Raw genomic sequence first — 22971 nt, 5'->3', positions numbered from 1 at the left:
CACCTCTGGAGCACGTGTAAAAGTGTCTTCAGTTTCCAGGTACTGAAATCAAGACTAGTTATGCCCCTCAAAATGTTAGTCCTTTTCCTACTTTGTCTTGAACTCAGCCTCGGTCCTTTCTGTTGCACACACCACTTTTTTATTTTGCTCCCTCTTCCTCCACCCAAGAAATTAACAACAAACCAAGACTCCTTCTCCCTGTGACTAATCCACCACACTAATCCACTTTCTTCTTCCTCCCCTACCAATCTGCGATTTCTTCCATTGTAACCCCCTGGCCTTCTGTGCAGCAGTATTTTAGTTTAGAGATGTGAACAGAGCCCTGGAGAAGTTAATGTTTGTACATCTCTGTCCTGTTTGCAATACAACCTAAGGAAGGCCACTTAACTAAGTACTTCGAATGCCACCCTAATTAAAGCTCCTGCAGCATCTTGTGGATAAGCATCCCCCCACTTCAAAATGATGGTGGGGCGCTTTAACTAAAGCTTGTTGAATGAGACATGAAGGATTCTGTTAGTTGCGCTAATTACCACGCTCTAGCAGACTCAATTAAGATAGTCTGTTCCAACACACTGTAATTACAATGTGTCAGAGCAGCCTCCCTGCACATCTACAGGCACCCATTATGTCCAAATCAGTCTCCTCAGGGAGTTATTGAAGAATCTGAACTAACATGTTGATGTAGTTTTTTTTATGGGAAGTATATAGATGCCAACCACCCTTGTGTTCAATGAAGATGACTGTGGCATGCTGAAAGATAACTGAGCAGTTTAGCTAGCCTAAAAACTATAGGTCTATTCTTAAAGTTGTCCAAGAATGGTTTTGAAAACAATTTGAAGTCATGGCAGGATTTCATGAAACCCGAGCTGAAATAAATATGATGGTTACAGTGAGTGTAGGAGCACGTCTATAAGGTAAGGATGACTTTTGCTTATTTATTCCAAGTCCCAAGGTGGTGAAAAGTTGGAGAATACAATGTTGTGGTCTCTGACTTGATGAATACCCCCAAATAAGAGCCAGTCCTGAAGGTAAGAGGAAAATATACCATTAAATATACTGCTACCACGGTGAGACACTTGTTGAAGGTCTTTGGGGATGCTGACTATCCTAAACAAGATATAGATTTCTTAATTATTTTCTGTGTGTTGCAGCAAGCTAGTATTGTGGATCTGCTAATGAGATTATTATGGCAATGGTTGTTACCATGACCTTGAATAGAGAAATACATTACATTTCTCTGGTCCTGAATTCAGAGCCACCCTCTTTTTGGCAAGTAGAAAGTACTGGGCTCCTATACATATGCAGGGAAGCTGCTCCGATGTGCTGTAATTATAGTGTGTTGGAGCAGACTTGGTTAACCGAGTCTACTTAATTGAGTCTGCTTGAGCGTGGAAATTGCTGCGCTCCAGCAGATTCCACCATCACATGTATCAGCATCCCCATGCTAAAAAATGGCAGCTGGGCACTTTAAGTTAAAGTCCAAAGTGCCCTGCTGCCATTTTCCAGCATGGGGACGCTGATACATGTGACACTAGGCGATTTCAATTACTGTGGCTTTTGGAGCTGCACTAATTAAAGTGCCCCCTCCGCTGCCTCCCGGAGCACATCTATAGACATCCAATATGACTAAACACCCATTCCTCTGTATTGCCTGGAAACTTGTTGCTCTGAGCCCTAAGTGTACCTCTTACCTTTTGTTAAGTCTCATGCAAGATAATGTGTAAGGGACAGAGAAAATGGACAGGGAGGTAGGGAGCTGTATAAATCGGTGATCAGCAACATTTTGCAGTGGTAGGAGGCAGAACAACCCAGCTGGGGTCAGAGGAAAGAAGGTATTAGGACCTGGCTGCCTTCGCTGCTTCCCTTAACTGCTTGGCTATGGCATAGCTCCCTTCACTGCAGCCTCTGCCACTTGGTGTGACATGGGCAGAGCTCCCCTTCTGCCAGAGCCCCAGGCAGCAGATGCCACCAAATGCTGCTGAAGCCTGAGCTCTGTGGGCTAGATCCCAGGCCTGAACGTTGTAGGTCGTCGACCCTCATATAGATTTTCCCACTTCAGTATTCAGGCAGAAGGTAGGGCATGGAGGCACCTTAGAATTATGTTCAGAGAGACATAAGCTCTTAGAGGCAACAGCCTACTTCATCAGATGCTAAGTATCTGATGAAGTAGGTTGTTGCCTACAAAAGCTCATGACCCAGTTCATCTGTAAAGTGGCTGAAGGGAAGTCTATATGCTTAAGGACCCTGATTCCATTCTAAAATCCCGCTGTGTCTTCTCAGTCAGGAAATTTGAGCCCATTAAGGGTTTTTTTCTTGGAAAGAAGTGCTTCAGAGCTGATTGAAGTGGATACTTAGCAAATTAGTAGCTCTTCCTTCTACTAAGATCTGGGTGTTGAGGCTTACCAAGCGCTGCTTTGGAACTTCCTCGTAGCACTGGAATGGCTGTGAGACGTGCAAATATGGGCTGCATGTAGTAAATGCTTCCCACTATATACTCTAGCCTTAGAGAGGGCACCTGAGACTTTCCATTTGCCTTTGCCACTTGAAGTGCTGGCATCTGGCAAGAGCTGTGGCTGTTTTAACAATCTTCCAGTCATATTAAAAATTGGGCTACGAGGGACCTGAAAAGATCATCTCTTTCAGCCCGTTCCCCTGACTAGGATTATTCCTCTCTAAACCATCCCGGACACATTTGTCTAAAGTAACTACACTAAAAACTTCCAATTGCAGGTCCCACAGCCTTCCTCAGTAACTTGTTCCAGTATTTAATCATCCTTTTCATTAGAAAGTTCTTTCCAGCATTCAAGCTCAGTCTCCTTTGTTGCCCTTTAACCTATTGCTACTTGACCTGTTATCTGTGGGTGCAGACCAATTCACTGTCATCCTTCTGTATTTAAAAAAATCTCCTTTATAGATTAATAATACAATTTTTCCTCACGTCCTACTTTCTTGACCTTTTTTTGTTGTTTTATTTTCTTGACTTTTTCGAATTTGTCTGTACTGTTCTTAAAGTTTGGTAACCAAAACTAGACTTGGTTTTCCTGGTGAGGCCTAACAAGTGCTGAACAGAGTGGGAAAATAGTTTCCTGTGACCTGCATGTAACACTCTTGTTAATACATCCCAGCATGCTATTAGCTGGGATTACCCTTGCTTTGGCAACAATACTATATTGTTGACTGAGCTTCTGAACTTCTATAACCTCTAGGTCCTTTTCTACAGTATGACAGCCTAGCTGGTCATTCCTCATTTCATATTTTTGCATTTGATTGTTCCTTCCTAAGTATGGCACTTTTGTACTTGTCCTCACTGATTTTCATCCTATTTGTTTCAGACCGTTTTCCTAATTTATCAAGGTTTTTTTTAAAGCTGTTATAGTAGTCCCCTGAAGCATTTACTACTCCACCCAGAATAATGTGATCTGCCAGTTCTATTAAGCGCATTATTGTAACAGAGCACTTGGTGCACTTGTCACGTTAAGAGAGGAGGCTGCTGGAGAAGTTGCCTGCAGGTGTGGCAGGTAGTCTCCCCCTGAATGCCACTGGGAGAGGGGCTCCTGGCAACAGGGCTGCAGCAGGGCTTCTGAGATCTTTTCCGAGCTGGGGCAAGCGTCACTGAGCCCCAGAACTAGCCAGGCCTTGGAAGAGAGAGGCCGGGGGACATAAGCATGGTCCAAGAGGGCTGCTGGTATACAACCTGATGGTTAAGGAAGGGACCGAAGGGGAGGCATGGAAGTCCCAACTGGCCCAGCGAGAGAGAAGATACAAGGGGCCAGAAGGATAGAGGGCCTGAGGCCCAGAGGCAGAGCCTGAGCCCATGGATGGCTCAATGTGAGTGTGGGGCCAGGGCATGCCTTGGAAGGGATAGGCCTAAGGCCCACAGAGAATGAGCTTGAGCCCAAAAAGGACTAGGTACTTGGGAGAAGGTCCAGTGTGTGGGGGAGACCACGGTGCCCAGGGTGGACTAGGGCATAGCAAGAGAGTCTGGCGCCTGGGAGGGACCAGGATAGTCCAGTGTCCAGGGAGGACTGCTCCAGAGTTCAGAGGGCACAGCATCAGCCTGGGAGCCCATAGCCGATGAAGAGCATATATCAGCAGATCACCTGAGAGGCGTGGGAGTGGATACTGGGGAGGATGGGGCCCACAAAACTGGCTGTTAAGGCAATGACCATGATGAGCACTGGTGGTCGTAAGAGTACAAGCAGGCTTCAGAAGTCCTGGGCAGCCTCCCTTTCACCAGAAATTTGATAACATCAAGGCATGGTGGAAGAGTAACAGGGAGAGAGCCCCAAGAGAAGCTAGGGTGACAAGAGCTGAGTGGCCATCAGGGGGCATTATGACCACACTTAGGATGAGCACTTGCTAGAACTATACCCAATTCTGTCCCCCATAATGAAGCTATTGAACAGAACTGGGCCTAAGACAGTCCACAGGGAGGCCCAACTTAATACCTCTTCTACCTTGAAACTGATGGCTACTCTTTTAGCATAATCATTCAACCAGACAGCTGTCTGGGGATTCAGCTGCACCCATCTTTTATAAGAGATTCACGTAGACAGTGTTTTCTAGAATCATAGAAAATTAGGGTTGGATGGGACCTCAGGAGGGCAGTTCCCGGCCGTAACTGAGAACACTTTGCAGGAAATGTTCTAGGTTTCAACAATCCCCTGGACCAAACAGAAGTTCACTGTTGGTTCTGGGGGGAGGGGAACTTAGCTACTGGCTGCAGCCCTTCCTCCTTCCCAGCCTGTCCCTGTTTCAGAATGGGAGGGAGGGGAAAGGTAGCAAAGGGAGCTCTGTCTAGGGGTTCCCCAGTCAGTGCTGGAGGATGAGGTGGGTGAATTGAACCAAATCACTGAACTCTCTCTGCTCTTTCTCTCCTCCCATTCTGAAAACAGAGACGGGCTGGGAGGCAGTGCAGAAAAAAACGTATAGAAGGTGATCTTTTTTAAATGTCTTCTTCTGATCCCCCCCCTCCCCCCTTGCAATGAGGGATCAGATTTTTGACCAATTGACTATTTTTTAAGCTGTTTGCAGCCATGCACTTGTGTTTGGTCATAGCTGCCGATCGCTTTCAGTGGCCAGATTGGGTGAAAATTGGCACTTCTCTCTGCACTCCTGGCAGTATAACCGCCCGCTCAGAACAGGCTCATCCTCAACTAGATTACTCCAGCCAAATCTTTATCTAGCCAGGTCTATAGAAACCTCCAAAGATGGAGATTTCACAGCCTCTCCGAGTAACCTGTTCCAGTGCTTTACTACGTTTCATGTGAGACAGTTTTTCCTAATATCTAACCTAAGCTGTTCTTGCTGCAACTTGAGACTGTTGCTCCTTGTTTTTTCATCTGCCACCGCTGATAACAATCTAGATCCATCCCCTTTGGAACTGCCCTTCAGGTAGTTGAAGGCTGCTATTAAATCTCCCCTCAGTCTTTTCTTCTTCAGATTAAATAAGCCCAGTTCCCTCAGTCTCTCCTCAGAAGTCATGGTTCCTCCAGCCCCCTCACCATTTTTGTTGCCCTCCACTGGACTCTCTCTAATTTGTCCACGTCCTTTCTGTAGGGGGCCCAAAACTGGACACAGTACTCCAGATGTGGCCTCACCAGTGCTGAATAGAGGGGAAGAATCACTTCCTTTGATCTGCTGGCAATGATCCTACTAGTGCAGCCCAGTATGCCATTAGCAATCTTTGCAACAAGGATGTACTGTTTGGTTATATTGAGCTTACTATCCAATGTAGCCCCAGGTCCTTTTTGGCAAAGCTGCTGCATAGCCAGTTAGTTCCCAGCCTGTACTGGTGCATGGGATTGTTCTGTCCTAAATGCAGGACTTTGCACTTGTCCTTGCTGAACCTCATGAGATTTCTTTTGGCCCAATCCTCCAATTTGTCAAAGTCTCTCTGAATCCTAGCCCTACCCTCCAACACATCTACTATTCCCCCCAGCTTCATGTCATTCACGATCCTGCTGAGGATGCACTCTATGCCATCTTCCAAGACATTGATGAAGATATTGAAAAAAAACAGCTCCAGGACAAACTGCTGGGGCTCCCCACTTGATACTGGCTGACATCAAACAATTTCCTCAGCTTGCTTATAAGAATGTCATCAGAGACTGACAAAGCTTATCTAAAGCTGAAGTATGACATCCTCTATCCCTAGCTATCCCTTCAGGCAACTGTTGAGGCCCTTGAAACAGACTAATTTTCTAAAGGAAAAAATAAAGACATGGATGTAAATGGAAAATGGGATAAAATAGGAAAATGTGCCATGGATTTTACCAAAAGTAGATTCCTAACCAAACTAAGTTAACTGATTTCAAGGCAAAGAAAATGAAAGATCTTATCTCTCTGGATTTCAGCACAGCCTTTGATACAGTGCCACATGGAAAAAGTTATGACAATGTAAGATGGAGAAAATGGAGATGAGGAATAAAATTCAATCTGGCTAAAGAACTGTATAAAAGGGAGACGGCAACAGTTTGTATAGAAAGAGGGAGTTTCAGAGGTGGGGAAGATTTTTCGAAGAGTTTCGCCAGTATCAGGTTTTGGATTATTTAATATTTTCTTTAATGACATTGGCACAAAAAGTAGAAATGCACTAATTAAATTTGCTAATAAGACAAAGTTGTAAGGCATTGTTAGTAAGGAGGAGGATTGGTCTATCCTAGAACGAACCGGATGAGCTTGTGAACTGCAGTAGTAGAAATAGGATGAATTTCAGTAATAGTGCAAGGTTACACGCTAGAAAACTAATAAACATAAATTATGGGATAAGCTAGGAATTCATTGGTCAGAAGTGACTGAGGTGCAGAAAGACCTAGAGGTACTAGTCTATTGCAGGATGAGTGTACAGGAATAATGGGGAAGGAGAACTAGCAAGAACTATTTCAGTTAAAGGAAATAGACATTGTTTTGGAAGCAGGATTCGGGGAGCAAAAAGGAGGTAGTGTTGCTGTTTGTCCAGAACATGTATGCTTGTTCCCAGAAGCAGAATGAAGAAAGCAGAAAATCTGAGTCTATCCAGGCATAGGCGACACATGCCTCCTGAGGCTTGGGGGCGGGAGGGCACAGTGACTGCCCGCAGGCAGCATTGCAGGTGGTTGCAGTAAGAGCAGGCCAAGTGGGGACCTTCTGCAGGTGGCTGCAGTGTGCACCCCCATGTACTCCCTATGTGTTGCCTATGTATCTAGGTGAAGACAAAAGGAGGGGGAGGAAACAATTGTGATATTATGGGGGGGTCTACTATAGACCACCAAATCAGAAAGAAGCCAAATGAGGTATTTTTAAGGAGATAACAAAAACAGCCAAACTAATGAAGTGATAGAAGGGATTGTAATTTGCCTGATATCCCTGGAAGAATAATAAGAAAAGCTTAAAATGTTCAGTAAATGCTTAATGTGTTGAGAACAACTTTTTGTTTCAAGAAATTGATAACTCTCTAGTTGTATCCTTTGGCTCTTGTTCTAACCAATAAGGAAAAATTGGAGGTTTTTCAAGAACCAGCCGTATAAGCTTGGCAGGAATCATTTGGGAATAGTGCATTCTGCATTTGTGCAAGAAGTTGGACTAGATGACCCTTCAAATGCCTTACAACCCTATTAATGACAGTGTTACAAAAACAAACAGGTATGAACCATCCTTTAATAAATTTAAGCTAGAAATTAGAGGATTCCTAAATATCAGCAATGAGGTTCTGGAGCAGCTTTCCAATTAGTCATGTTGGAGGGGAACCTAACTCCTTTTAAGATGGAGGCTCTTATTAGTTTTGAGAGGATTTTGTGAGAGGGAGCACTTGCATCCTAGAATACCTGAAAACAAAACCTCAGTGTAAAACAGGAAAAACTATACGACATGGAAGGACTTCAATAAAAAACAAAAATGAGGGGGCTTGATAGATCATGATGATACACAAAGATTATTCAGAACAGACAAGTGAAAATGTTGAGGCATTCTCCAAGTGATTGCTGACATCCTTCTCTTCTGTGTTAAAAACAATCTAGCCTTAAGAGGGTTTATGGACAAGACTGGGAAGCTGCGCAGTGGTTTGTTTCTGAACACACTGGAGCTGGTTAGCTATTACAATCTAACTTAAGCAGATCATATATTGAAATACAAAAAATTAGAATGTCTTTTACATTCTTTGCAACTAGACAAAATGAGCTCATTCAGCTAATGGGTTTTTATGTCAGGTCAGAAATAATTTCCAACATTAAGAGCTAAATATTTTTCCATCATGTTCAATTGTATCCCACAGAGGACAAATTACTGCTATTTTGGGGATATAGAAAAACTGAAGGAAATGTCTTATTGAGGAACAAGTTATTGAGTTTATTGATACAAAGGAGAAATCTGGAATCCTGTAAGTGTAGATGAGATGCACGGTGTGGTCCCCCTGCACGGCCTCTTCTTCTCTATGTAGGCATTTCACAGCAGCCCTGCCCCTTGGCACTGGTTGGTGGAGAGCCCCCCCACTCAGTGCTGATTGGTGGAGAGGCCCTAAGGAGGACAGATGAAAAGGCAACCACTATCTTAACTGGTGACTTTTCATGGTTCCCTGACCCCCTGCGCTGATTGGTGGAGAGACCCCACTGGGGGAAGGAAGGATGAGGGGGCAGCTGCCATCCCATCTTCATGCCACTCCACCCCACTGGCAGTGAGGATCACTGGCTCCCACTGGGGTGCCAGCATTTAATTTTAATTTTGTTTTTTGTTGTTGTTGATTTTGTGGACAATTCCAGATTTCATGGTTTCTGCAAAACTTTTAAGTAAGTATAAGTAAGTAAAACTGCTTGAGATCACCCATACAGATCCAGCCTCTCTCTTTCACAGCTTGGCTCATTAGCTAACACTGAGAGTATTCGTTCCAGAGAAATCTGGAGAGTTTGTATTCAAATTAGGATCCTACAAGAGAGACTTCTGCCATCACATGGGAAAAGGCTTGCCAAAGCACCATTGCCTCTCTGCCATTATCGAGAATCCTCCCTATTGTTCAACTACGTCCTTCTTCTAATATAAGGAATGCAAATTTAGGTTAATTTCATGAAAATTCACCTGGTGGATATCTCAGTTTGCTGCTCCCTAAGACAAGTCACAGGGTTCTCATAACAGCTCAATAACACACAACCTCATTGCAAATATAGCTCCTAGGCCTGAAACTTCCTTTGCTCTTGTGATTTGTGAGTGATCCTGAGTGAGCTGATGGATTCCCACCCCACTCCCTTTTAGGCACTGTGCGTCTTACGCTATCAGTGAACATGAAAATCTTGGTAGCAATCAGCTCTCAAGAAACGAGGAAGTACTTGAGAAGCAAGGTTCATTTGGAAATCTGTATAGTTGGGAGAGGATCCAATAAAAGAAAAGTTGCTAAACAAACCTTGCCCCTCTCTCATTCCCAGGACCACTGCATTTACTATAACATGGTCAACTGCAAGCAATCAAAGCAGGCCTTCTCTCTTTTGCAAAAACAAGGCTATGCTTACCTTGGGCCCATCCAAACTTGCTCCTCAAGACTCATTTGTGCTCTTCCCTAAGCCACGCTGTAGCCAAGAGAAGGTGGGACACCACACTTTAAATGTAGCTGGAGCCTTTTCGTTCTACTTGGGTAAAATAAGTCATCTGGGTTCTTTCCAGGGTTATGGTTTGCCTTTTTGAAGGCAGAACAGATCTCAGATTTTATTAAGCTATATTGTCAGCTATCTAAAGAATAGTCTTCTGGTCAGATTGTAGTTTGCTCCATACTACCTTAGGTTCTGTGACTTCTGGACATGTTCCCCTCTTTGAAATGTAATCGTAGTTGTCTGGGTATTGGTTTGCTTTTATTTGCAAGCCACTCTGCTGCTAGGGGCATACAGAATGGATGCCTGTTTCTGCACGACTGTTTTAGTTTCTACTCGGACACACTCCAAGCACCCAGATTCTTCACAGGTAGTTGCTGCTTTGGAGCCACTGGGAGTGGAAGAGAGAGATAAGGATGCATAGAATAAAAAATGGTTACTCACCCAAAGTTGCCTTTGAGATCCATTGTCAGCATGTGTCCAGCACCACCCTCTTTCCCACCCATCCTTCCACCCCCGTTGTCACTGACTCCCCTACTTCTTGCACTCTGAAAAGTCTAAAGGACAGAGAGAGTGTTGACCCTGCTCTTTTCTTTCTGCTGCCTCTTGGGAGGAAACACACAGGCATGTCCCTAGCAGGTGGGGAGTGGCAATAACACTCCAAACTTGAATGTAAGCACAGTGAGTACAGAACCTTAGATGAACTGCAGTTACCCTAAGGCACTAATTACTTTTTATAAGTGGTCTTCTAGCCTGTAGCAATGACCTCTGCATGTTGAGCCTTTCACTTCTCTGGCAGCTGCGGTTTCCCACAAAACCTTCTGACAACTCAAAACGCATTCTACAAGCAAGGTCCCTTTTGTGTTCTTTGCCATACCATAGTCTGAGACTGATAACAGTTTAACTATTTTTTATTTGAAGTAGGCTTCCTTCCTTACTTCCTATGTGGGAAGCTGAAAGAGAGTTACAAATCCACATCTGTGTAGGTGGTAGACAGATATGGAATATTTTTTTAGATGAGATACCTTTTAAAAAACTTAAATTAAAAAGTAGCCAGGCTGGCTATTCACTGGAGACAATAAGAATGGAATTTACTGTTTCAAGGGTACTTATACATTTTAGTCTATCTAAAGTGCTACGTCTGTCAGACAGCAGGGTCTGACCAATGGGAGCTTTTAGCTGAGTTTGCCACCACTTTTGCAGAAGCAGTCCTTCCTATTTCAGGATTATTCCAGCAGGTGCTGAGGAAATGAGAACCAAAACGTATATCTTCAGAGGAAGACAATCTACCAGACCACAATCTTCAGCGTAGCAGCTTCTGTCAGCCTTGTGAACATTTTACTTGCCGCATATTCCAGTACTAAATGTTGTGAATTGAAGAGCAAAATGTTGCTACAACTTGAAAACTATTGTCATTTAAACTGGAAGTGACACTTTCAGGGCTCTAAGGTTGTGTGATTTAAGATTGAATGTCAATTGTCTCATGCAGTTTAGGCATCTCTCCTGTATGTATTGTACAGTGCATTTGATAAAATGAAATATACTTAAAAAGAACTTCATATACATTGTGTAAAATTTCTCAGAAAAGAATGTGTATACTCTGGCATCATTTAAGTTGCACAACATCTATCTTTTTAAATGACAGAAAATGATTGAATTATGCCCACTAAGGCTCTTGTCCTGCAATGGAGCTCTTCACATACATCAAGTTAGGCAGATTTGGAAACCTTTGTGGGATCAGAGTCAAAACTAGCAGGACTTAGAGCAAGGTATTAACTAAAATGTGGTTTCACAAAGCTAAACCACTACCTGTCTACTTCTTGAACTATGGAAAGCCTGTGGCAGTCATGTCCAGGAACAGTGCTCTAAAAACCCACAGTTGAAGAACAATTGCTATGCTTCATGTTTTTGGGTTTTTTTCATACGGAATATCCTAGAATGCTGTAGTTGACTGAAGCTACAAAGGGCTTGGTCGATCTGTGTCCAGTGTTGAATCTTGCTGCAGTGACCCTATGTAAGCCATGAAGCTGTTGTTCTGATGTCCCCAATCATAGACTTCTGGAGAGAAGCTAAAAAAAAAAACCCAGAAGAATCAATGACTGATGGTTTAATTTTCTCAGCTTGTCAAATAATTAAATGGGGATGATGGAATATAATTTCATTTTACACAAATTGTAGAGATACTTTAGCCAGAAGATATTTCACTCTACAACAAACATTTAGCTATTATTTACAACTCATTTAGCTATTCATTCATTTTTTAAATCTGCCTCATGGGCTAAAGGAATAGCCATGAATTTGAGAGGCTACCAGTTAAAATCCTGTCCAGTTAACTAGTGACCAAAGTTTCCCACCACCTCCCTCCCTTCCACCTTATGGGTCTCCTTGCCCAAACTGGAGTTTGGAATAAAAAGAGAATTTACCCAATTGGCTTTTCTTGGCTGATGTGGCCAATAACGTCACCTATATATGCCATTTGCATGACCAGACACAGCATGCATGTGGCCATGAATGCAACCTGGCAGTTTGGAGAGCAACATTCGGCCAGTAAGTCTGGGTGGGGGAAGGGTAAGGAAGGTGTGTTGGGGGGCAGAACAAGGCCTCCAAGTGAGGAAGGGAGCTGGGTTGGGTTGGGGCAGGGGCCAGAGTGGGACATGGGATGGAGCCATGGGCAATTTTGGGGGGGGTGGGAGGGGACACGGGCGGGGGGTCAGTTCCCTGTTGCTGTGCACACCCCCATGTGCCTCCCAGATTTGTGTCTGGGGGAGGGCAGGCTGCCTGCTGTGGGTTCGAGACCAGGGGCTGAACCAGTCTCTTTCTGGTATGGGCAGCTAGGCCGGGGCTGCACTAGGGGTGGGTGAGGTGGGGTGGGTGGCAGTACAGTGAGGGCAGAACTATGGGGTGGGCTGCAGCCATGTCAAAATTTGCCATAACCCTCCCCCATCCCAGCACCTCTGCCTCCCGCCTTGCCCTTGCCCACCCCAAGCACAGCCCTGGCTCAGCCCCCTTGCCAGGAAGAGGGAGGCACAGGCCCTGGCCCCTAACCTGCAGCAGCCAGCCCATCCCCCATGTCCATTCCCCTCCCCTCCCCTCCCCAGACTTATTGGCTGCACACTGCTCTCCAAGCTGCCAGGCTGCATTGGCTATCAGATTGGTATCAGCTGATATGACTGGCTAATAATCAGCCATCGGTACCGGCCAGTTCTATCTTTATCAGTGTGCCTGTACTAGATAATAATTGCTATATCCTAGAAAATTGGTATTCTTTGCCTGTCTGCAATCCTATTCCACTTCAATTTGGAACCATATAGCACTGTTGGTACTAAATATATCTTGTGTCAATGCCCAGGGTAGTTTGTGCTTGGTTGGTAACTCTCCCAGGCTGCCAGGCTATAGGCAGTTTTAGGCACTTGCCTTTTTCTCTGGCTGGCATTCCCTATCTCTATGACCATTATGGTTGGTTCTTTTTCTTCTTCCCACTTTTCTGAAGTAGGGCTTCTTAGACTATACTGTGTGTCTGATCTTCAAGTCTGCTATTGTACAAGTCAGCATGTGTCAAACTAACATATAGTTGCTGTACTCTAGAGTGTGATAACTGTAGACAGACAGGATTAGCAAATCAATGGCTGCGGTAAGGAAAAAACTGCTGTATTCATACTATTCAACCATGTGTTAACTGGAAAAAATGAATTACAAGTACTGGATCTGGATTGATGGGGAGAACTGGTTACCAACTGAGCCTTCGTTTAAAATTTGTTCTTGTTCCTCAGATTTTATTTATTTATTTATTGGTAAGGGACTACTTATTAATGAGTATCAAATGCACAGGAACCTGTATTTTGCCAGCAATACAAGATGTGTCTCTTTGGTTGCATATGCATGAGATGCTTATTGCACATTGAACTAATTCTACTGTGCATTAGCGCAGCTGGCCAAAACCGTGCTAATGTGCCATAGTACCTTTAATCCAATGCACATTAAATGTCACACAAAAAGCATACATCTTCACTAATGCTCAGTAGTGCTGATTATGGCGCATCAAGTTAGTACCTGTTATTACAGCTACTAAACTTAATGCACCGTAATTATGGAGCATGAATGAACATGTAGACACAACCTCTGAATTGTATGTTTACACCTATAAAAATATGGCCTGATGTCTTTAGCAGGGGGTGAAACAATTATAACTCCATACAGAAATTGATGGCTGACTAGATGGCCCTAGATCAATTTATGTCCCCTAGGAATTAGACCCACTGCTTTTAATTATAGCTATATCTGCAAATGGACTCCAGGTTTTAATGAATGAGTCTTCTTTTGTGATAAATTATATGCGGGAAACCCTCTTTTACCTCTTCATCTACATTTACAACAAGAGTAGTGGTGTCTAACTTTTCATGTGAATCTGATCACAATCTTCTGATCATTTTTCTTAGAACCTCTGAACCCAGGGAAAATAAATGCCATAAGCTAAATAGCTCAAGGGGTTTGACCTTTGATTCAAATATGATTTGAACATTTAGGAAATCAGACCTGTGCAACTTTTCAAAACCATGGTAAAGCTAATGCCACTTAAGCGGTTTAGGCTCTCTCTTCTACTCCATTCTGGTTATAAGCGTCTTTGAATCTAGTGAAAGCAATTGAATCAGTTTAAGCCTCACTGTTCGTCTGGTAAATTTAGTCCCAGATATTCAGGGCTAGATTTTCAAAGGTCAGCAGCACTAAAGCCAACCAGCAATCTACTTGGGCAAGATTATTTATGATCTTCTGTTACTGTGGGGAGTAGCCTTTTTCTTTGTGACAAAAATGCTTTGCAACAGACTGGTTAAAATAAGGTACAAGTGATCCAAGTGGGAAGGTTATTGCATTTGACCTTGTTTTGTCTGAGGTGGCATCCCTGGTTAGTATGTGATGATCTGCTTCAGTTGCACACATAGTACACAAAGCTGGCTATGAGGAAGTTATTTTTCTCTCCAGAATTTAGGTGCTCCTGTTTCTTTCCCCTGCCTCATGTAGTCAATTTGGTGGGGAGCTGAAGTATCACAATACAGTCTATCTTCCTGGGTCTGATTTAATAAACTCTCAAGCACCACTTACCCTGGCATTCCACTCCTCAAGGCTCCATCCCACCAGAACAGTCAGTACTCAAAGCCCCCCTTTTCACATTTCATCCCACCACAACAAATAGTGATTTACCTTTGTTTCTTTGTTGCTTCCTATCCCAATGTATCTTGCTCTCAGGCTTAAATCCTTAATGGCACATAAAGTGCAAGCTTTATATTTTCTGTCCTTAAATGGTCAAGCTCAAAACTGAAAGGAGAGATTTAGGTCCTGCCTTCTAGGAGGCTGGCATGCTCCTTTACAATGTAATGGTTTTTATGAACTTAAAAATAACTTCATTCTGTTCTCGCAGTGTTTCTATACAGCCATTTTGGTGCTCTTTTCCTGTACCCCTATGTGCACATACTCACTTGAGTTTGTCCCTGACAGTACCCTCTCCTTTCCAAAGGCCTCCAGATAGTATCATGAGTTGGTTGAGAACATTACAATAAAATGAGTATAATGTTTTACAATAGCCTGACAGATAACAATTCCTTCCTTCTCTAGCCATATCCACAGCAAAAATTGAACTGTTCACTCTTCTCCTCACCTGCTCTGTACGCCTTGTGGTGAAATGTGCCAGGCCAGATCATCATCACTGTCATATCTGCGAGGGTTGTCAAAGAAGTAGGATCTTGGGCTGAATCCATGGCTTGGGACCATTCCAGGGTTTGTCTGGGGGAAGAAACCCTTAGTCAGTAACAGCAGTAGCCCCATCACTTAGTTCCTGAGCATTTGCTTGTTGGTGGTCCTTTGAATGTTGAGGAAGGAGTACTGTACTTACTGTCCATTGGCAATTAACAATGTAGACAGCAAATCAAGAGTTGTGCCCTGACAAAACTGAACTCACAACATTTATTTTTGAACAAAGCCTGACACTGCCCAAAACCAGCATTTTCTAGTGTTCCATTTTGGAGAGCAACATGTGGGGAGAAGCAAAACATAACAAATCTCCCTAGGATATTTCTACTTAATTAAAGCCTTTGTTAAATCTGAAAAGCAGAACAACAAGTTGGTATTTCACTAAGTTTGGAGGATCTAGAAAACAACTCAGATTAACAGACACATTTGGTTTTAACTTCACCCTTAGCAGATAATCATCTAGCTTGTAATTTCTCTTTCTAGAAGGTGAGCAACTGCAATATGTAGTTATATATTAGAATACAATGCTATGGGAATCCTTGGACTCCTTCTTCAGACTAACACAGCTAACTACATCTCCCCCTCTTGTGACAAATGTGCATGAAAGCTCATATTGTTGTTCTGCGGAAGAATCTGGGAATAAGACTTTTGTTGACTTTGATATTGAGAATTTATAGGTTTAGCTTTAATGAGCCTGTCTGTTTTAACGCACTTGCTTTTTTTTGGTTTTCTGCTCAAGAGTACATCCATCAGCACAGTCTGGTTTTTTTTCCTACCCAAAACAAAACTGTGGCATCTAGTTAAATGTTGAACTGCAAAACAAAATAAGCTGAAGCCACAGGCTTGTCCAAATAAGAATTAACTAGCTCATCCTAGCTCCACCCTTAGCAAACTTCTCAAGTGGTAGGACCAGCATTATTTAGACAAGCCTTTAGAAGGGTAGCTAATGTGTTGGCTGCTATGGTGTTCTTCTGATCTTTATTAAGAGTATATAGTCCATCTTGTGTAATGTTTAACTTCAGTATGATTTCCTGTGAGTAGTGGGCTCACAGGTCAGACCCTGCATTGCCATGTATGAAGAACATGTACTCCCTTGTATCTGAACCAGAGGGCTTTTGTGAATCTTTTTCATATAATCCTAAATGTAGGAGTGAAACAAAAATATCTTTCCCTCTACCAATAAATAAAATAAGCTTCAATTAATATTTTAACATTAAAAGAACAGCACCACTGGCTCCACCTACTAATCAGTGCATTTTTTGTGCAATGCTAATTCCTTTGCAGTGCAAAGTCCAGGATTATTGAGATCTAACACAGCTAACTCTAAGGAACAGGGCCAGGACAATTTTCTAGGAGAAAGCCAGTGACTGAATGAAAAATCCTTCTAGAGTTAAAGTGCATAGAGACTTAGTACTTCTTTGTTCAGCTTGGTTGTATCATTGTCTCTTAAATTTATAGCCTGATAAAAGGGACTTAATTAACCTGTTAGGATTGTTAATTTAAAAAAAAAATTAGTAGTCTTGGAGATTAAACCCTTCTTTTTTATAGGATGGGAACTATACCAACTAATGGTAGTGAAAATTATTTCCCTACATATTGACATATCCCAAATCAACATGGAGAGAGACCTTCAGGCAGCAGAAAATATTTAAGGCACTCTCCTTAAATTCAAGGTATTCTTATAATCCTCAATCATTTCATTTTATGGACATTTACATGTTACTTAATATGCAATCAAAGATGTCAGCTAGCACCAAGCATAGTGGTGGCTTTTTGAGATTTGTTAACTTTTTCAAGGGGAATTAGGCTGAGACCATCAAACCCGTTTCATATATGCCACTGAGCAGGATTTGCATTAACGTTGCAGAAAGGGTCCGTAATCTGTGCCCACACTCCTTTGCTATCTAATCTCCCATAAGGCAAAGACTTGTTTAAGAGGAAGTGGTAAGGCTAGATGGTCAAGACCATTTGTTTTATTTTTAGTGAGAAGAGTTAGAAAATGAGAAATAAAAATGCGGAGCAGTAAAAGCTAACTATAAAATTGGACACAAAAAGTTGTACCTACAAAAGGTGCAAACTGGTTTTACTTACAAGGTCTTTTGTAGGATTTCGAACACGGAAAAAATACACAACTAAAGAAGTGGGCAGCAGCTCCCAGACAAAAAGGATCACTCCAAATACGACATACCCAGCATCTCCCAGCTGACACTTAAGATCTGCCTGTTGAAAAGTCAGAGAGGACTTGTGATTAGAAATGAGAATGTAAGTTAGGTTACAGACTCTTAGAACCCATGACAAGACAGAGCTTGCTAATGGTGAACTGTATGTAAACAGTTAGCTTTTCCTAAAAAAGAAAAGCACCAACTTAGCCTGGCTATCAGTACTTAAACATTATAACCCATTTGGAAAGAAACAAACTCTGCATTTTGTTGAACAGTTTTCACTTGCCTCTTTTTTGTTTTTCCTTTTCATGATTATCTTCCTTGATTTCCCCTTTCTCTCCTCTGCACCCAAGGCTGTCGCCAAGACTTTCCCCTCTCACCCCTCCCCACCCAAGACCTGAGCACAGTGGCTGCCTGCCAAGCTTTGAGACTGCTGGGAAAGTGACACAGCTGCATTAGAAAATGAGAAACTAGCTTTGTCATTTCTTGTAGTTGATGAAAAGTGTAAGGGGCCAAGCAGCGCACAGCACTTCTGGGGGCACAGCTGACTCTTCAGCTTTTAAATTTAAAAGATCTGACATTACCAAACTGTGCACACTGTTAGTCTAAGCAATTGTTGTGTTATCTTTGAATTCCTTCCCAGTCTTCCTGCTGCTGTTCAGTACAGTCCTTGAGATGGGATTGTGTGTACAGCACCTCAGAAAAGCAGGGATTGACTTCAACTGGGTTCCCTGGACAGGACCATAATGTACAGGATGACCTAAACTTTCAGAAATAACTGGTTTTTGGGTGTCCCACCTCAGATCTCTTTAAGACAGCTGTAACTGGTCATCCAAGAGGTAATATATCCAATACAACTAGCCATTATTTAATATTTAGCCTGGTTATTAATAAGTTCTGAGTTCCTAAAACACCAGAGGCTTTACAAGTGTCTTATGGTAGCATGATAGCTGCCCTCTTGGCTGACACATTGGGAACTAATGCAAGGACCACCAGAGTTAAAGGCACAGGCTATTCTGATACTATCAGAGGAGGTAATGCACTCTTGCAAGTGGACTTCGGTAGCAGGCAGCATGTACTGCAATGGTCCAGGCCTCTGGAAGGCAGAAGCAATAGGCCTTTATGTAGGTGAGTGCCTTCCTGTCCTTGTGGCAGCTGAGAAGAAGCATAACAAACAGGAAAGCAGCTTGGATATAGGGCTACCCACTGAATTGTGTTGCCCTCACTTTTAGGCCAACCCTTATAGATAAAGATCCACTGGAACCTCAATGTTACCCTCTTCACCTTTAAGTGATGTAAACAATGGGCACTGAGAGAAGTGACATTTATTGTGCAATCAGTCCCCTGAAAGCACTCTACAGCTGGGTCGTGACAGAAGTGCGTGGCTACAGAGTGCTTTGAAAGAGGCTGATTGCACGACAAATTAACTGTCATCCAATGAGGGTTCAAATGAAGGTGCTCCAAAGCAGAACCCCATAGGTAACTTCTGTTAGTCCCAGCCCAGTCCCATCCCACCCCACCTCTGGTGCTGTCTGAAGAAGGAAGGAGAATGAGGGAGTGGGAGAGAGCTCATGCCTGGGATTTGCCCAGCCTGAACTAGGAGGGGGAGGTGGAGGAAGCAGGTGGATTGGTGGTTTTTTGACTGCTTTTTCTCCTGTAAATAAATTATTTTTTCTCTATAGTTTTATGATTGTGGTTCCTGTTTCTGGGACAGAAGAAACTTAGAGCATTGAATTCTAAAAACGAATTGAAAGAATTTTTCGCATTACTAATTGTGCAACAGTGCTTCTTATCGGGAGTTAATCAGCATGCAAAATTGGTTTTCCTTCTTAGCTGTAATCTTCATACTTGCCTGATCTGATACGTTGTACCAGTCATAATCAAAAGAATTGACTTTCTTGGTTTGAGAAAAAGATAAGATGAAAAGGTTGTAACAGGCTCGCGAGGTATAAAGCAGTATAACGGTCACTCCTATACTTGTCACTTGACATACAGATGAACCCTAGAAGAGAAAGTGAAATATATTTTAACATTGATATTGATATTGATTAATATCAATATTTGATATTGGCAAGATGATCAGTCTGTATGGTCTTTGGGAGTCTCTGCCTTTTGGGGGGTTTAATCTGCAATTTTTAATGTAAGTGGCTTACCATGTGAGGAAGGTACTTCCAGACACTAGAGGAAAGGGTCAGTTACTCTGCCTACAGCTGCAAAAAGTGCTAATCTAAAACAAGTAGCATCCTCAGGATTAGAGATAAGAAAGAAAAGCTATTTGCTAGATCACCCAGTCCATCCTTATATAGCCAGGAAGACCACATCAGAGGGAGAACATCCTGTATCAGATATTGAATTGATTAGTAAGTACAGAATACCTAGTAACAGATTTGGATCAAGCACATTTTATAAGTGCGGCACATCCTGCCCTGCAGACTGGCCTACGTTCTGGTTTAGGGTCAACAATACAGCCTCAGGGAGGTGGGTAAAGTGGGAGAGAGGACTGGAAAAGTAGAGTGAGCATGGGGGCAGTAAGTAGATTTGGCATCAGGAGGTTGGAATTAGGTCATGGAATGTTTTTGGGAATCAGGAGAGGCTTGGAAATACTCAGAGAAAGGAGATGGCATGACCCACTTACAGAAATGAGAGAGTAACCTAACTGCTGTGTTCTGAACCCTCAGAAACCCAGCACAGAGACAGATTCAGTGCCTGTAGAAATAAGAATTAGTTTTGCTTTCCTCTCCAGTGCAAAGCCTAGTCCTCTTCCTGGGGTTATCTAAGCCGATGTGAATATAGTAATGTCTTTGCCACTACTGTGGCTGGCACTGGAGTGCCCTTGTCTCTCCTGCTTGATAGTTGTAGAATACTGTAAAATGTTTTCAGTTTTGTTTCCATGAAGTGCGTTGTGGCCATGATGTGTAAGAGGACAATTTTTACGGTTTGGACAAAAATTACTGTTTGTGAATGCAGGGGACTGGACTCAAGGGCCTATGAGCCTCTCTGCTGCCTTTTTGTTCTTAATTTGAGACAGGAGGTGATTAATGAGCCTATGAGGCAGGACTAAGGTTTGGAGAATTTTTCAGTGCTCTTCTAGGCTAGGGAGAGAGACATTACACATAAACTGGTTTAAACCTGTAACAGAACGTAAGTTCAGTGCACATACAACCATTTCAAAATGGCTGAAACTGATTTAAGATAAACCTGGCTGAATGTAGTATCAGACTTAACTGATTTGGGTCAAACCAGTTTATGCAATGTCTGTCCCAGACCCCTTCCTGGTTTAAGTTAAGCCAGAGTCCCCTAGCATCCCAGATGCTTTGCAGCCCTGGGCTGTGCTGTGCTCCAAAGAGCAGGGCTGGCCCTGCCCCTCTGCCCCCTAGTCAGAGCTCTAGCAGAGACTGCAGGCACAGAAGGGGCTGCCTGGCTTCCCCCTGTCCCCCCACCTCCCACTTTGTTGCTTGCTGCTCAAGCAGGTTTCCCCTGTTCAGTCCAGAGAGAATGTCTGTGCAGTTGCAAACTTATTCAATCTAGGCAAGTTACACTAACCTGCAAAGATTGATTCAATTCGGACTCAGGCTTTTTTGAATGTCTGTCCCTAGCCCTGAAAATGAAGCAAACATTCACACCAGGGCACTATGGAAAGGAAAAGGCTCAAAAGTTGATGGTTGGCCTGGTGGCAAATGAAGAAAAAAGAATTAAGACTGAGTGGTGTGGATCAGTAGAAGCAATATAATTCAGCCCTTTAGGGCAAGTGAAATGCTTCATTTCCATCCCATGGGACACCTCCTACCATCCTCCTTCCTTTAGCAGAAATGTATAGTACTATAAATGGGTCCAAAGCATAAGAGAACTGGAGATCTGCTGTTCTCATCACAGGACCTCTTACATGAGGTGGTAGGTGCAGGGGCAGATCCAGAATTTGGCAAGGGCTGGGGGGGGGAGGGAGGGAGTTGGGACCAGCCACTCATATGGCAGGGGTGGCTGTGCCCCTCTTCCCAGCCTCCACCTCCCAACCCACATGTTGGGAGAGGAGGGGAACCACCCTGAAGGAGCCTCTGGGGATGTTTTAAAGTTCTCAAAGAGGCTAAGCAAACTCCCTTCCTCTCTGTGTTCAGAGGCATGTTCCCTCCCTTCCTCTTCTGCCTCCCTCCTCCAGTTGCTATTTTTCCTGCTATCCCAGCAGTGGAATGCTTCAAAGCTACTCCTGCCTGCTCCTGCCAGGCTGTGTGGGGACTGGACTTATCTGGGATCAACAGCACCAGCAATGGGGAGGGGCTGGGTTCCCCCACACTGCCAGGAGCAGGCGTGGGAAGTTGCAGCCCCAGTCACTGTCCTAAGGGACATCAGCCCCCGCACAGCTCAGCTGAAGTGGGCAGGAGCAGCTCTCCCCCATCTCCAGGACAGTGGAGAAAGGAAGAAGGGAAGTGAAAGGGACATGACTGTGAGCCTGGAGGGGACGGGGGCAGGATAGGGTGGGGGAAGAGGTGAGATTCTCTTCTGCTTTGGGGACTTCTTTAAAGTCCCCAGAGGCTCCAGCAGCACATACCAATCTGAAAGGGGGGTGCAGCCGTGCCACTGCACCCCTTCTGGATCTGCCCCGGGTAGGGGAAATGAAAGAGCCTCCTTGGACAAAAAGCATAATTCCAAGTTCTCTAGGGGGCACTGGTAGTAGGATCAAAGGTATGGAACAACATGGAGACAGTTATTTAATTATTGTCTTATTTCACCGTGCTGTCATGCTCCAGAACCGTCCCACAAAACACAAAACCTTTCTCTACATATTTATTTTCTGTGTAAAGGCCTTTTCTCCCTTGTAATTACCACAAAATTTAAAGGAAGGTGAGACCTTTAATAGCTGAGACCAACTATACACCAGCTCTATTACTTTTTCTGCACATGGGCAGGCAGCATGAAATAGCCAAGGGCAGGGGTAAGCAACAGCCCAACACAAGTGCCAAAATGCGGCACACAAAGGCATTTTGCTTGGCACACACTCCTTGGGGCACAGAGTGGGGAAGTGGCCAGGGCTGTGCTGCCACAACAAGGATTGAGCCCCTCATGGCTTCCCTGTCATCCAACTCTGGCACGCCAACATCTTACAAGTCAAGGTTGCAGGTGTTTTTGGCACTCTTCCCCCCAAATTTTGCTGACCCGTGGTCTAGGGCATGGTCCTGGGACTTGTCTGATTTGGCTTCCCCTCTCAAATTTGCCACTGACCAGTTGCAAAACATTGGGCAGGGGCTTCAACCTCTTCATAACCCAGCTGTCAGAAGGGAGCCTTTCCAGGGAAGGCTGTACAAAAAGTGAAGACAACTATTGCTATGGTGGGCTGCGTTACCATGCGAAGTTGCATGCAGTTGTTTAACTGTACTGATATTATGCTGCTTACTGTCATGTCCATGGGATAGTGATCCTTTCCCCCTCCTTTAAGATAGGTGGAAATTGTGGTCTGACTGCTGATTTTTCTTCAGGTGTGCTCTGCTTTGCAGTTGTTCCAGGCACCTGGAGTCATAGTCTCC

General features: G+C 43.6%; 1 protein-coding gene across 1 annotated transcript in view; it reads right to left on the bottom strand.

Annotated features, from left to right (window-relative positions):
- Window positions 1-10444: 10444 nt before the first annotated feature.
- GPR137B (G protein-coupled receptor 137B) overlaps window positions 10445-22971 on the bottom strand; it is a 34133-nt gene continuing 21606 nt past the window's right edge. The window contains exons 4-7 of the mRNA XM_090044641.1: window positions 19304-19457; window positions 17385-17509; window positions 15202-15326; window positions 10445-11620 (exon numbers count right to left, since the gene is read on the bottom strand). Of these exons, the coding sequence (XP_089900767.1) occupies window positions 11509-11620; window positions 15202-15326; window positions 17385-17509; window positions 19304-19457 (516 nt within the window). The 3' untranslated portion in view covers window positions 10445-11508. The remainder of the gene's footprint in view (window positions 11621-15201; window positions 15327-17384; window positions 17510-19303; window positions 19458-22971) is intronic.

Source organism: Crocodylus siamensis, chromosome 1 (assembly GCF_052110815.1).
Source record: "Crocodylus siamensis isolate JL-2025a chromosome 1, ASM5211081v1, whole genome shotgun sequence".
Lineage (NCBI taxonomy): Eukaryota > Metazoa > Chordata > Crocodylia > Crocodylidae > Crocodylus > Crocodylus siamensis.
Note: the sequence above shows the minus strand (reverse complement) of the source record. Positions and strands in the feature narration are given on the sequence as shown.